The sequence below is a fragment of the Ipomoea nil genome, unplaced genomic scaffold (genome assembly GCF_001879475.1).
Source record: "Ipomoea nil cultivar Tokyo-kokei standard unplaced genomic scaffold, Asagao_1.1 scaffold0980, whole genome shotgun sequence".
NCBI classification, from domain to species: Eukaryota; Viridiplantae; Streptophyta; class Magnoliopsida; order Solanales; family Convolvulaceae; genus Ipomoea; species Ipomoea nil.
This window is the reverse complement of record NW_017617408.1, coordinates 851,120-864,000: the sequence shown is the minus strand read 5'-3', so window position 1 is coordinate 864,000 and position 12,881 is coordinate 851,120. Positions and strand designations below refer to the sequence as shown.

The following is a 12,881-nucleotide window of genomic DNA, read 5'->3' as shown; positions in this document are numbered from 1 at the left end:
ATTGAAAGTCGGAAACTAAAATGAGTACTAGCTCAATAGTCAGAGAACCATTTGTGGAAATAGAGAGAAGCTCATGGGAGAAGAAAGAAAAGATGAGTAAAATGACTAAAATACCCTCATTATTTGACCAATTAAATTTTTCGGTGAGATTTAATCAACAATTTGATCGGCGTGATCAAAATTGATAGAAATTGCATTGTCGAAGTACTAAATTAACATTTTTAAAAGTCGTATTGTAATTAATTGAAATTTTCTTAGATTAATATTACAAAGAGTGAGAGAGAGAGGGAGAAATTTGAAGGAAAAAAAGGAGAAAAAGAAAAAAAAAAAAAAAGTGTAAGGGAGATTAAAAAAAAGGGAAAATCATGCTCAATGATCAAAATTGATCACGAGCGTTCCTTCAAACTCCTATCTATATTTTCTTCTTCGTCAGGACACCATATTTTTCTTAGATCAGATCTGATCTGATCTTATCTCCGTTTCATATTGTTGCTTTCATTTGATAATCAAAGGTGCGCTCTCGATACTCAGGCTTCCATTTCCCAATCTAAAGATCCATAAATCTCAAACGGTACTCTTTCTTCTCGCATTTCTGATTAATTTGTTTTATTTTTGTTTTTAAAATTGTAGATCCAGCCATGGATTTCATGAAAGTCATCGATCAAACAGTCCGCGAAATGTAAGCAGCTCTGTCATTTCCTCGTAGCATATGTTTTCATATTTTTTTTGTAATTTTTTTTTTTTTTTTTTTTTTGCTTATAATTTTGAACGTATTATTAGATTGTCTTTGGTTTTAGCATCTTCATGCGTAAATTTATATACTTTTTTTTTTTTACTTCGTAATTGATTTACAGAAAGAGGGAGGTGAATTTGAAAGTGTTGAAGGTACCTGAGATCGAACAGAAGGTATGTTCAAAATATCAAAACTTGGCATGTTGTTCCAAACTACAGTTTAGAGGGCTTGACGAATAAATATTTCATTTGGTTAATTTCTTTTGTAAGTTAATGTGTTTTTAGATCGGAATGCTTGAGGTTTTGTATTTTTTACTTACCTATTGCTGAGCTGAATACAACTATACTAGTGAGGTTAGGAAGTTTGTAGAAACTTACTGTTTAGCTACAAATTTATTCTTTGTAGAGAGTAGGTGCAGCAAAAATTATTGACATCAGTGATACAACTACTCAGGAAAAATTTGAAATAATTATTGATTATAGCTTGTGAATTCATACAATGATCTGGGAATCTCAATCTTCAACATTTAGATGTTTGTTTCATTATCCTGAAAATACTATAAATATTGAATGTTTTTTTTTTTTTTTTCCTTTTTTTTTCGAGAGAGATTTTGGATTCAAGTCATTAAGTGTCAATTCCTCAACTTAGAAAACTCAGAATTGTCATGTGACATCTTGCCCACCAATACTACATTACTACTTGCTTCGATATATATAATTAATTTGTGGCTGGAGAGAGGCTAATGTATCATTCTACCCTTTTGGGAGTTTTATTAATTTATTGGTTCTCGTAACATAGCAAAGATATGTAAGTTTCTTCAGTTCATTATATTTTTATTAAAAGTCCCTTGATCAAGGATGCACTTGACTTCTCTTTCTTATTTTGTAATGAAATTTGTGGAGTAGTATGTCTATTATACTATTATAATATATAACATCAAAAATAGCATATGACTTGGCTGTAGTTGCAATAGCACTTCATGGCTTCCTATTTTTCTCTGGATTTCTATTAATGTTTTTTGTCAAGTTGAACAGGGGTGCTAGAAGTAAACATTTTTTCCATTCTAAATATCCATGCTCCTTAGTTTTGTTGGTGTTGGATTCTATTAAGGAATCAGGAACATTTCTCATCCAATGCCTAGTTTTTTATTTCAGTTGGAAATGTTGTCTCCTTACGATAATGCTTTTAAGTATTATGCGACTTCCTAACTTGCTAGTATGACTTTACCAACCTTTTTTCGAGTAAACTCACTAGTCAGGGATCTTAAAAGCATGTTGTAAGATTGTAATCATTAGAAGTTTCAGTAGCCTTAATTGCATTGATGAATGCTAGACTTCAACCTCTTCCTTTTCCTTGATTATGGGTGAATTGATAAGGTTTTACATTTGGATTAATAAGGTATTGGATGCGACGGACGATGAACCTTGGGGCCCTCATGGTACTGCAATGGCTGAGATAGCACAGGCTACAAAGAAATTGTATGTCTTAGCCACTCTACTTGCATGCTTGCATTTGAAATCCTTTCATGTTAAGTAAGGTTATGAAATTATCCCTTATGTGGTTGATGTGTTGAGATATTGTGCAGTTCTGAATGTTCAATTGTTATGAATGTTCTTTGGACAAGATTGAAAGAGACTGACAAGAACTGGCGTTATGTCTACAAGGTAGGGAATAATTGAAAACTTTCAACAGTACGAGGTTATTGTATTTCAACTTCCAATTGTAACTTTTTTGTTGTCTTTTTCTTTTTATGTTCCCACTAAGTAACTCTTTCCACAATTTTGTTCTACTTTGGGAAATGTAATTTTGAAATTTTAAAACATTTGTATCAGGCATTGGTTGTTCTAGAGTATTTGGTGGCACATGGATCAGAACGTTCCGTGGATGAGATCGTAGAACATACTTATCAGATTTCGGTTTGTATTTTATTTTATCAAAACTCTTTTCACTTATAAATTTAATATTAAAACTTAATGCTTAATTCTGTCATGCATAAACAAATTGGTTTCTCCTCGAGACTTAACTGTTTCACTGATTAGGTTATTGTATGCATTTTACTTTATTTTTTAAGAATCTTTCCCAACTCTGAGGATCCGTACAGACATTTAATCAAACTTAAAATCGAATTTTGGGCATACCAAAGTAATTGTTGGCTTTTAATATGTGATCAAGCTTAAAACAAAATTCTTGAGTATTGTTTATCAAAGCAAATTAGTGTTCTGCTTCAAATTTGGACCCTGAACTTCTCCTTTTGTTCGTTTATTTTGCCTAGTCTCTTACAAAATTTGAGTATGTCGAACCAAGTGGAAAGGATATGGGAATTAACGTAAGGAAGAAGGCAGAAAACATTGTGTCACTTTTAAATGACAAGGACAAGATACATGAAGTTAGGAACAAGGCTTCTGCAAATCGTGAAAAGTAAGTGCATGCTCTGAAGTTTGGATATGATTGATGCAAAAATTCTAAATCTTCTTCTAAGATGCATTTTGTTGAACTATACTATTGTTCTCTAGGTATTTTGGACTATCATCTACGGGAGTAACATACAAGTCAGGGTCTGCCTCTCTTAGTAGTGGCAGTCGATATGGAGGTTTTGGCAATAATGCTGATAGTGACTCATTTGCTTACAAGGAAAGAGATCGATATGGTGAAGATAAGTTTGATCAAAATACCACTTACAAATCTCGAAGGGAGATTTCTGAGAAAGATGGCAGCTTAAATAAGGGGGCCTCTCCTTATGTAAGGTCTGCTTGCTTAACCCTCAATAGTGAAAAACAAATCACACTATGTAGGTGCATTAACTCATAGCTCAAATCTGCACATCTTTTTGTTGATGCTTATAATGCATCCACCTTCTCAGCATATATGTAATTAATAAGAGAGAAAAATAATGGTCTATGGTGACTGAACAGCTTATAGTCAATTTTAAGCACAACTAAAATTATTAAAAACCTGTAAAATTGACACATGGTGAATCTCATTTCATTATCATTTTTAAAGAAACTCTTGGCCAAGCTGCTATACACGACTTGCATTTTGCATTGTGTTCTTCTCACCATAGAGAAAAATAATGGTCTATGGTGACTGAACAAGTGCATGTCTGTCTTTTTTTCTCAATTTTATTATTGATGCACATGATAGAAATCTACCCCACTTAGATTTCAGTCTTGAATTTTTTATGGAACAAATACTCCTGATTTGCTTCGTTGCTGAATCAGGTGTATAAGATATAGTTCAGCAATTCAAAGATTAGATTAAATGATTAATAATAGGATCATCTTCATGATTGGTCCCCTCCCCCCACCCAAAAAATCACTTGCTTCTAATCTATATAACATAATTTCACACAGTAAGAGCCAAGGTGGTGTTTCTGCTGGTGGATCAAAGATGACAAACAAGAGCTACTCTGATAAAAATGCTTCAAAACCCTCAGTAAACTCAAGTACACCAAGTAGCAATTATGACGATGATTTTGATGATTTTGATCCTCGTGGGACTTCAACTGCTAGTAAGTGTCTTTATGGATGCTTTTTGTGTGTATTTATTTCTTTGTTTTTATTGGTGACAAGATGCGTGTACTATATGAAATACATACATTGATCCCTCTAGAATTTCAACTGCTTGTGTAATTTATGCTGCTTTGTTTGTTTATTTAATTCTGCTTGGGACTTCAACTGCTAGTAAGTGTCTTTTTTTTTTTTTTTTTTTTTAATTGTATATTGTCATGCCACTTAAACAGTTTTGGGAATTCCACACTCAAATGTGTATACTGTTTCTGTCTGCCATTAGGAAGAAGCAATCTCAACCAAAAGTTTGTTAATGATGGACAGTCTTAAGAGTCCCACATTGATAAATTAAGAGAGAACGTATAGGTTTATAAGGTCATGGGTTAGACTAGTTAATTGATTGGATTTAGTCTTTTAGTGAGGGTTGGCCCATGTGCATTATAACAAACAGAAAGTAATCTTTACTGAAAATTTTGAAACTTTATTAGTTGGAACTTTAGGAGTCAGATTAGTTTTTTGGAGATGCCCTACTTAAACAGGCGCGGTTATCACTAGAATCTGGACTATCAGTCAGGGTACCAGCAAACATTTTGGTGGTTACTGGTTGAAATTTATGCTGGCCTTTTAATCTTATTGGACAGAGCCTTCTGTTGGAAGTTCTAACCAAGTAGATCTTTTTGGGGAAAGTTTGGTTGGTGACCTCTTGGATGCACCAGTGTCTGCTCCAACTGACAATCCCAGTGTTCGCTCGGAAGTTGATTTATTTGCTGATGCAGATTTTGTATCTGCTACCCCCCAGTCTAAAATGGGGGGAAGCTCTCAGTCTCAGGTGAGTATCACATCCTCTTTATATTCCTTGTAATCAATTTCTTTTGTCTCAATTAGTTACAGGACATTCATCTAGCTAACTTTGCAGACGAGTGTTGATCTGTTCGCCCAACCTGAAGTAGGGGGAAGCTCTCAACCTCAGGTGGTGACTATTCCACCATAATAAGTCCTTATAATAATTAATTTCTTTTGTCTAGATGGTGTATATATATTTAACATGTACTCTATTTGCAGACTGGTATTGATCTGTTCTCACAACCTGCACCTTTGCCTGCCCCTCCTTCAGCAATGCCCATGCCTCAGTCATCATCCATTGATTTTTTTTCAGTACCTGATCCAGCTGTGAAATCTTCAAAACAAGAGCCCATGAATACTAATATAGTTGATCCCTTTGCTGCAGTTCCATTAAATACATTTGATAGTTCTGACCCATTTGGCTCATTTGTTTCCCAAACTGATCCTCCTGTATCTGCAACGCCCAATGAGACTGCTACCAGTGGTCTAAATCAAGGAAACTTAAACAATTCTTCGGTAGAATCCAAACCCCCACCCAAGAAGGATGCTTTTCAGGTCAAGTCTGGAATATGGGCTGATTCTTTAAGCCGTGGACTGATTGATCTTAACATAAGTGCACGTAAGTTTTATCTTCTTTGCTGACATAGATCGTTTGAACTAGATTTTGTTGACCATCTCACTCAGGATTCTTCTTTTTGTCGGTGAAAATTGCAGAATGTCTTTCCTCATTTTATAGAATTATCTTTTTTGTATTTGCAGCGAAGAAAGTGAACCTGTCAGATGTTGGCATTGTTGGTGGATTGACTGACGGATTTGAGGAGAAAGACAAGGGACCTACGGTGCAGACGACGTTTTACATGGGGAGAGCGATGGGTCAGGGGTCTGGGCTAGGAAAAACCGGGTTTACTTCAAATTCCAAAGATGACATCTTCTCAAGCTTTAGCAGCGGTCAACAATATGGTGGCTTCTCAAAATGATTTCCATAAATCTGGCATTTCAAATTATGATGATATCCATCCAATTTTCATATATTCTTTCTTTTTGTGAATTTCACAAAGAGATCAAATGTTTATTTGTGTGTGCGATCTCTTCTTTTTGCGATTGTTTAAAAGTGTGCATTGGTAATGCAGTTTTCAGAAACAGGATCAGTAGTTTGAATTTCTCATTTTTATGTGCTGCCTGCTCATTTGAAACAGATTTATATGCCCTTCAAAATAGGACCAAGGAATTGTAAAGAAAAAACAGTGAAGCCCCTTTTGAGTGTGATACAAGTTGCAGTGAATAAAAGGAAACAAGAGAGTATATCCATACCCATACCCATACCCCCCTCCCTAGTAGTAAAATTGGTCACAGGATTTGCACAACAGATACAGAATATACTCACTAACCAACCTCACAAGTCAAAATGGCTATTCCCCCCTCTAAAAGGTTAAATAACAGTACGTTATTTATATGTACGGAGGGATGATGGATAATAAATAGGCTTCGTTCGACCCAATGATTTTTGTTTTTGTTTGTTTGGTTCAAACTTGAAAGCGGGGTATTGTATAATGTATGTGATACAGAGAGAATATGATAGGTGGTGTAGTAGTTCACAAATCCAGCATCCTTCCCCTTATCATGGCTTCTGCTTTCCGAACTTGCTTTACTGGTCCCATGATGAAAACCTGCACACCAACAAAAATAAACTAAATCATGGATCATAACTTGAAAACTCACTTAGGAATAACTATTTCTATATATATATATATATATATATATATAAGCATATTCAGTTGACTAACCTTGTCGGGGGGACCCTTGTCACCTCCAATGTGTATTTCAGCACTGTATGCAGCAGCAAATGTACAATAATAGTCAAGTAAACACCAAATATTGTTTACCCCAACATTAAAGTAGAGTAGAAACTCGTTCATTTAACTTCTCAACCATGGAAGTTACATTAAAACCTTAAAATTTAAGCATTTGTATTGTTCACAAACCAACACTATGAAGTCTCAATTGAATTGCAATTTACAATTAACAACCAAAAGACACATCTTTTTTCCCAAAGGGAAATGGATTGATAATAAATTTCATTTAAGTTCAAACCTTGTCTACAACAACTTAAATGCTTTAATAATTATAATAAATATAATTTGTAAGACCTTTATCACTTTATGTTCATTGAGGATAACTCAACTAGCTCATGTCAAAGATTGAGCCCCTTGTGACCTTATCACACCCCATAATAAATGCTTAAGATCCAAGAGCTTGGTACATGATCAGGTCAGTAAAAGTTTTCAAAGTTTTAAATTTGGAGAAAAAGTAAATCCAGAAATAAAATTAATTATTATTACTTTTTTTTTTTGAAAGATTTATTATTACTATGTATTAAATATTTTCAAGAAAAGGGGAGTTCCTCATTTTTTACCCCAGCTTGTGTTTGTTTAGAGCAGGAAAGTAAGCAATTTGAATTTTCTCTTTACATTGAAAAATGTGGCACATATGGAGTACATACTTGCATGATTCCTTTATTGCGAGAATAGAAGATCCTCTTCTTCCAATGACACGCCCCATTTTACCCCGGGGAACATCAAGAACAGACAAAGTCTCTTCCTCGGAAATGGACCCATCAGCGACAAGATTTTCTGCAATCAGGAAAGCTGTTGACTTTTGGGACTCCATGAAGATACAAAATTATATATATATATATGTGTGTGTGTGTGTGTGTTGGCTATCTCTTCAGTCAGTGTACTAGGAGAAGAAAATATAATCAAATGTGTGGAGTGATAAGGCAGAAGTTAATCACTTTAGATCAACCATGGAGCTGACTCTGTGAAGCACAAATTGTTTTATTAATAACTTTCATGATTATAACAAAATCAATCAGTAATTAAGGATTTTTTTTTTTTAAAATTGTTATTAAGCAAATATAATAGCTGAAAGCAAGTATTTAAGAAGAATTTGTATTTCTTTTTTTATTTCCCCTTCTTTTTTTTTTGGGTGATGAGGGAAACCCGCAGCCACTACCAGAACGTGTGCACTGGGCAAACCTCGCCTTGTGACCCTACAAGGAGGCAAACTAGCCTAGGTTGCCCATAGCTGACCGGCTCAAACCAAGAAGGCTGGAATTCAAACTCATGACCTTGTGATTACAAGTTTGTATCCTTAGCCAGCTTGGCTGGGGTTACCCCCTTTTGCTTTTGTTTGAATGGGAAGAGGAGGGGGTGTGTGTCTATGCAGGAATACCTGGGGGCAACGGAAGAGGAGGCCAATCTGCATAGTCATTATCACTGATGCAGAAACATCGACAATATAGTGCACCGCGGACTGCAAGAAGCCATAAAGACCTTTCATTCAATTTCTCTACCATCTTATGATATATGGAAAGAAGAAACCGAACATCATCTGCAGCAGCACGGACCATCAGGTCAGACAACGGTCTATACTTCCAAAATTTAGGATCCTGGAAATGGAGTAGAAGCATGAAAATAAGGTTTAAGTTTAAATACATAGATAAATTCGACATATCATCATCCATTATAAGGAGGATATAAAATTCATTGATCAAATGTAAAGCCTAACTGGTTCCTTCATTAAGTTTCTGAAATATGTAAAAATGCAAAATAGGTAATGAAAATCTTCAATTCTTTCTGTGTCTAAAGACGGGTTTGTAAGGATTCTTCTTCTTCCACCTTTCGTTGTGTATAACTAAATAGATTTCAGATTCAGCTTTATCCAAAAAAGTTGCCTCCTTACTCCTCATGTATGCCTTTTAATTTCTTTAATGGTTATGGAGTGTTCCAAAAAAAAAAAAAAATGTAGCCAATTTCAGGCAACATCATCATTCTTATTTGTCATTGCTTTAATTAAAAATAACATACGGATTTCATCCCCTCTTCACATTGTAACAACTTTACAGAACTCACAAGTAAGTTCATGCATAAGAAGATTTAAGATCCCAAAGAATCAAATAAAAAATATTGAACATGTCTAAGGCAGGGATTAGTGGATAGCATTTTATTTATATCTTCAAGTGGTTTAGACGTAGAAAGCCACCATTGATATTACAACAAAAATTTCAGACCAACCTGCCTCATAAGAACTCGCACTTCTTCTTTCTCATCATAAGAAAATCCTGCACAGAAATATTTGAAGTGAAAATCCAAGTAAAAAGGGGAAACATTACGAGAAATTCGAGTTTTAATTCATTCAGGTATTAAAGTGTCAATGCAGCAGAAAGCAAAAGTGAACACAGTGAACCACAAGAAGGCTTCAGCAAAGACAAAAGTTTATCGAAAGGACTCTGCACAATAAAAGCAAATAGATTTGTTTTATCTCCTTTTTAACCTAGCTCCCATACTAGCCAGATAAACATATGTTGAGAAAATGCAACAACCATTACATATCTATCCAAGAATTGAACACCTGATCTTGTAAATATCATTCATAAAAACAATGCCATAGTGCTAAGCTACGAAACACATAATTCAAAGACTATCTACCACAATAACATGGGTCAGCAAGGAGACCAACAAATGATATGTAGTCATCTAGAACCCTTGGATGTCCTTCCTGCTCCTTGATCAACCCATATGCAATCTGTTTAAAAAAAAAACTGTGAACAAATATAGCATACACCACTAATAAACTAGCTCTATTGGAAACAAGTTAGTAACTTTAAGCTCAGGAACGAGGATAGTTCACATCCAACATACGGCCAAAATGTTCACCAGATGTTCATAGAGGATTACAATACTAGTACTAAAAACACTGAAAAATACTAGCAAAGCCCCTAAAACATCTCAATTTCCCAGATGATGACATGACATGCCTACATCCACAAGATTTTGGAGGTAAAAATACTTGCCTGTGTATCTACAACATTTTGCAACTTGATACCAAATTGGAAATACAATGCCTGCAAAGTACAAATCACCAAGAACACTAAACATGATATATTCATTCAAAATATAAGTAGTTTCCAAAAGAGAATAAAAGAGACCTCACTATCTCGTTTACAATCATGAATAACTTTAGTGACGTAACTAGACTCCATTGCAGGCTTACAGGCTTTGATCAAAGCCTCTCCCCCCTCAATGGCATCAACCAAATATATTGCGTCTGGAAAGGCGATCTGTCAAAAAAGAGCAGAATCAAAACCCTATTTTCATTTCATCATAATATTTCAAGCAATAAACCTGTAGACAACATATGAAGTAGATAATTAAGCATGAAAGTAATTATTCACGTCTCCAAATTATATGACAGATTGAGGTTACCTGCATAATACAAAGAGTCCCATGGCGGCAAAGATCAACACCCTCACAATCAAAACCAACTACAAGCTGGTTCTCAGGAGAAGGCTCCAAGAATTCAACAGGTAGTTGGCCTGGTTGAGTCACGATATGTACAGGAACTGAAGGAAACAGACTTTCATCCTCTCGAACCTCACCACCTAGGAGGAAAATAAAATCAATGTACCTCAAATTCACATTTCACTTCAAGTATCCCTCTTTTTTGTTTCCTTTACTCACAAAAAATACAACCAAGATTATCAGACAAAAAGAACATTGCAGATTTTCCCATCACAACTTCAATATATGGTCCACAAAATTCTAATGGCCGTCAAGAAATCACACACACAACTCCACTGCAAAGTAATTATTCAAAAATATGACTGTATGATTGATGCAGCTAGGAAAGTGATCATCGTTGTTAACGTATAAATAAATGCACAAAAACAGTAAGTCCAGAGCTCTAATTAAGTACTGGAAACTAAACTTCCCCACAAAGAGTTTCAAGTTCAATAAAGTGAGATAGATTATACAAATGATTTAGAAAAAATTCACATTTCACTTCCACAAATCCCTGTTTATCCATTCCTCACAAAAATCACTACCAAAAACAACAGACAAAAATCAATTCGCAGAATTCCCCATATGGTTCAAGGCCGCCAGGAAAACGCAAACGCAACTTCGCTGCAGATAAATTATTCATAACCATGAAGAACTACCATTAAAGCAGTAATGTCAGAATTGAAAATCTAAACAAAAGTGAACGATTAACCAATGAAAAATTAGCTTCCATAGACACAGTTTCAAGTTCAATCAAATGAGAGTGACAAGAATTTTAACATAACAGCAATGAATAATGAAAAAAGGAAATGAAATTACCTGGGTCAGGAGCAAGAGGAATGTGGGTTTGGGTAGAAGACGCCATGCGAGCGATCGGAGAATCCCAGGCAGATCGGAATTTCCCTCTTTTTATTTCTTTCCTATTTTATTTATTTTCTAAACTAATGTACAAATACTCGCATGTTATACCATGAAACATAGTCCACATTAAAACTGAATCAAATAAGATTTTTCTTTTCAATTTAAGTTTATTTCTTTTTCTTTGTATACCAATAAAATTAATATAGAAATATTTTTTCAACGATGCTGGTATTTATATCTATATTTTAATTTTAATGTTTTAAATTAATATCAATTATATTAAGTCAATATATTAACTAGGACTATGTGGACATGTGGTCTAATGGTACCCGGGTTGGACTTCTATTTGGAAGATTATGAGTTTGAGCCTTAGTGGAGGCGTTATTGGTTCTTTGTGTTTCAGTAGGTTGAGAAAGTATATGAACATATACTACAATGTAATAGAGCCAGTAACTTTAAAAAAAAAAAATCAATATATTAGATTTATTTTTAATAAAGTACTAATTCATTTTTAAATTACTGTATGTTTATTTTTATCATACAAGTTCAAATACATCATTATACTGAAATATTAAAAAGATCTTAATGAAATATTTTTAATAATATATTTTGTAATACCGATTTTATTTATAAAAATAATACGGAGTAATAAATAGTATATGTATGATATACAAATTAATGACAACTTAATAAACTTACAATACAATATTATAATAATAAATTATGATCTATGATGCAAGGTGAACTATGATCCATGATATAATTTGTCATACCTACTTGTCTACTTATTTATAGATTATAGATTTAAGAGTATGAATAACCATAAATAACTAGGGTTGTGCATTGGATGGATACAGACGGATCGGATATCCCATCCGTCCATCCGATCGGATTTCGGACTACGTTTTGCTCACCCAACCCTTCATTTTTTAAGCTTAATCATTTGGATATGAAATTTTAGATTTCGAATGTTACGGTTCAAATATCGAATTTTATTCGGATATGATTAAAATAATATTACAATACTTTTTTAACAAAAAGTCAATAAGAAGTTAAAAACTATAACAACATTCTACTTTACAAATTACAAAGTAAAATCAATACTGTTTTAGACTTTTAACAAAGTAGCAAACAGCCAAACACTTAACAAACACTAATTATACAGAGCTAAGTAACAAAAACATATATTAATTTTACAACAAAAATCTAAGATTAACTTCAACAAAATACAACAAAAATCTAAGTTTAACTTGAACAAAATACTAAGTTAGACTTAAGTTTCAAAAGTTCTAATTTCAAAATATTTAGCACTCAGAACTTCAGAAGTTAGCTATCAGCAGTCAACAGCAAGTCAGGCAGTCAGCACTTCTACACTTTACAACTTACACTACTCTTCTTCCTGTTAATATCAAAACTTGAAACAATATTAGGCAACATATTAAGTAAACAGCTAAGTAACAAAACTAACAACTAAGAATACTATGTTGTAGGGGCATTAGGCTAATAGGCTCAGATTGAAATTTTCCATATCAAGTAAGGATGGGGGCAAAATGCTCATAATATGTTATAATAACACATTAGCAACAAACCAACATCATA

At 33.9% G+C, this 12,881-nt stretch overlaps 2 protein-coding genes across 3 annotated transcripts; one reads left to right on the top strand and one right to left on the bottom strand.

Annotated features, from left to right (window-relative positions):
* The first annotated feature begins 330 nt into the window (after positions 1-330).
* LOC109179887 (clathrin interactor EPSIN 1) lies at positions 331-6,247 on the top strand. Of its 2 annotated transcripts, none has more exons than XM_019329362.1 (13): positions 331-512; positions 631-679; positions 855-906; positions 2,132-2,211; positions 2,319-2,397; positions 2,566-2,649; positions 3,006-3,151; positions 3,247-3,477; positions 4,084-4,241; positions 4,881-5,068; positions 5,156-5,209; positions 5,302-5,701; positions 5,842-6,247. In XM_019329362.1, the coding sequence occupies exons 2-13, from the start codon at positions 639-641 to the stop codon at positions 6,057-6,059; spliced, it is 1,731 nt and encodes a 576-aa protein (XP_019184907.1). In that variant the 5' UTR covers positions 331-512; positions 631-638; the 3' UTR covers positions 6,060-6,247. The 2 variants fall into 2 exon arrangements, with proteins under 2 accessions (XP_019184907.1, XP_019184906.1); XM_019329361.1 differs by having other exon boundaries at positions 5,156-5,212.
* Positions 6,248-6,479: 232 nt separating this feature from the next.
* Positions 6,480-11,366, bottom strand: LOC109179888. The gene is made up of 10 exons (XM_019329363.1): positions 11,241-11,366; positions 10,347-10,522; positions 10,070-10,201; positions 9,935-9,985; positions 9,570-9,666; positions 9,156-9,202; positions 8,314-8,530; positions 7,583-7,712; positions 6,867-6,909; positions 6,480-6,749 (listed from the first exon to the last, which is right to left on the bottom strand). The coding sequence occupies exons 1-10, from the start codon at positions 11,284-11,286 to the stop codon at positions 6,675-6,677; spliced, it is 1,014 nt and encodes a 337-aa protein (XP_019184908.1). The 5' UTR covers positions 11,287-11,366; the 3' UTR covers positions 6,480-6,674.
* Between the last annotated feature and the right edge of the window lie 1,515 nt (positions 11,367-12,881).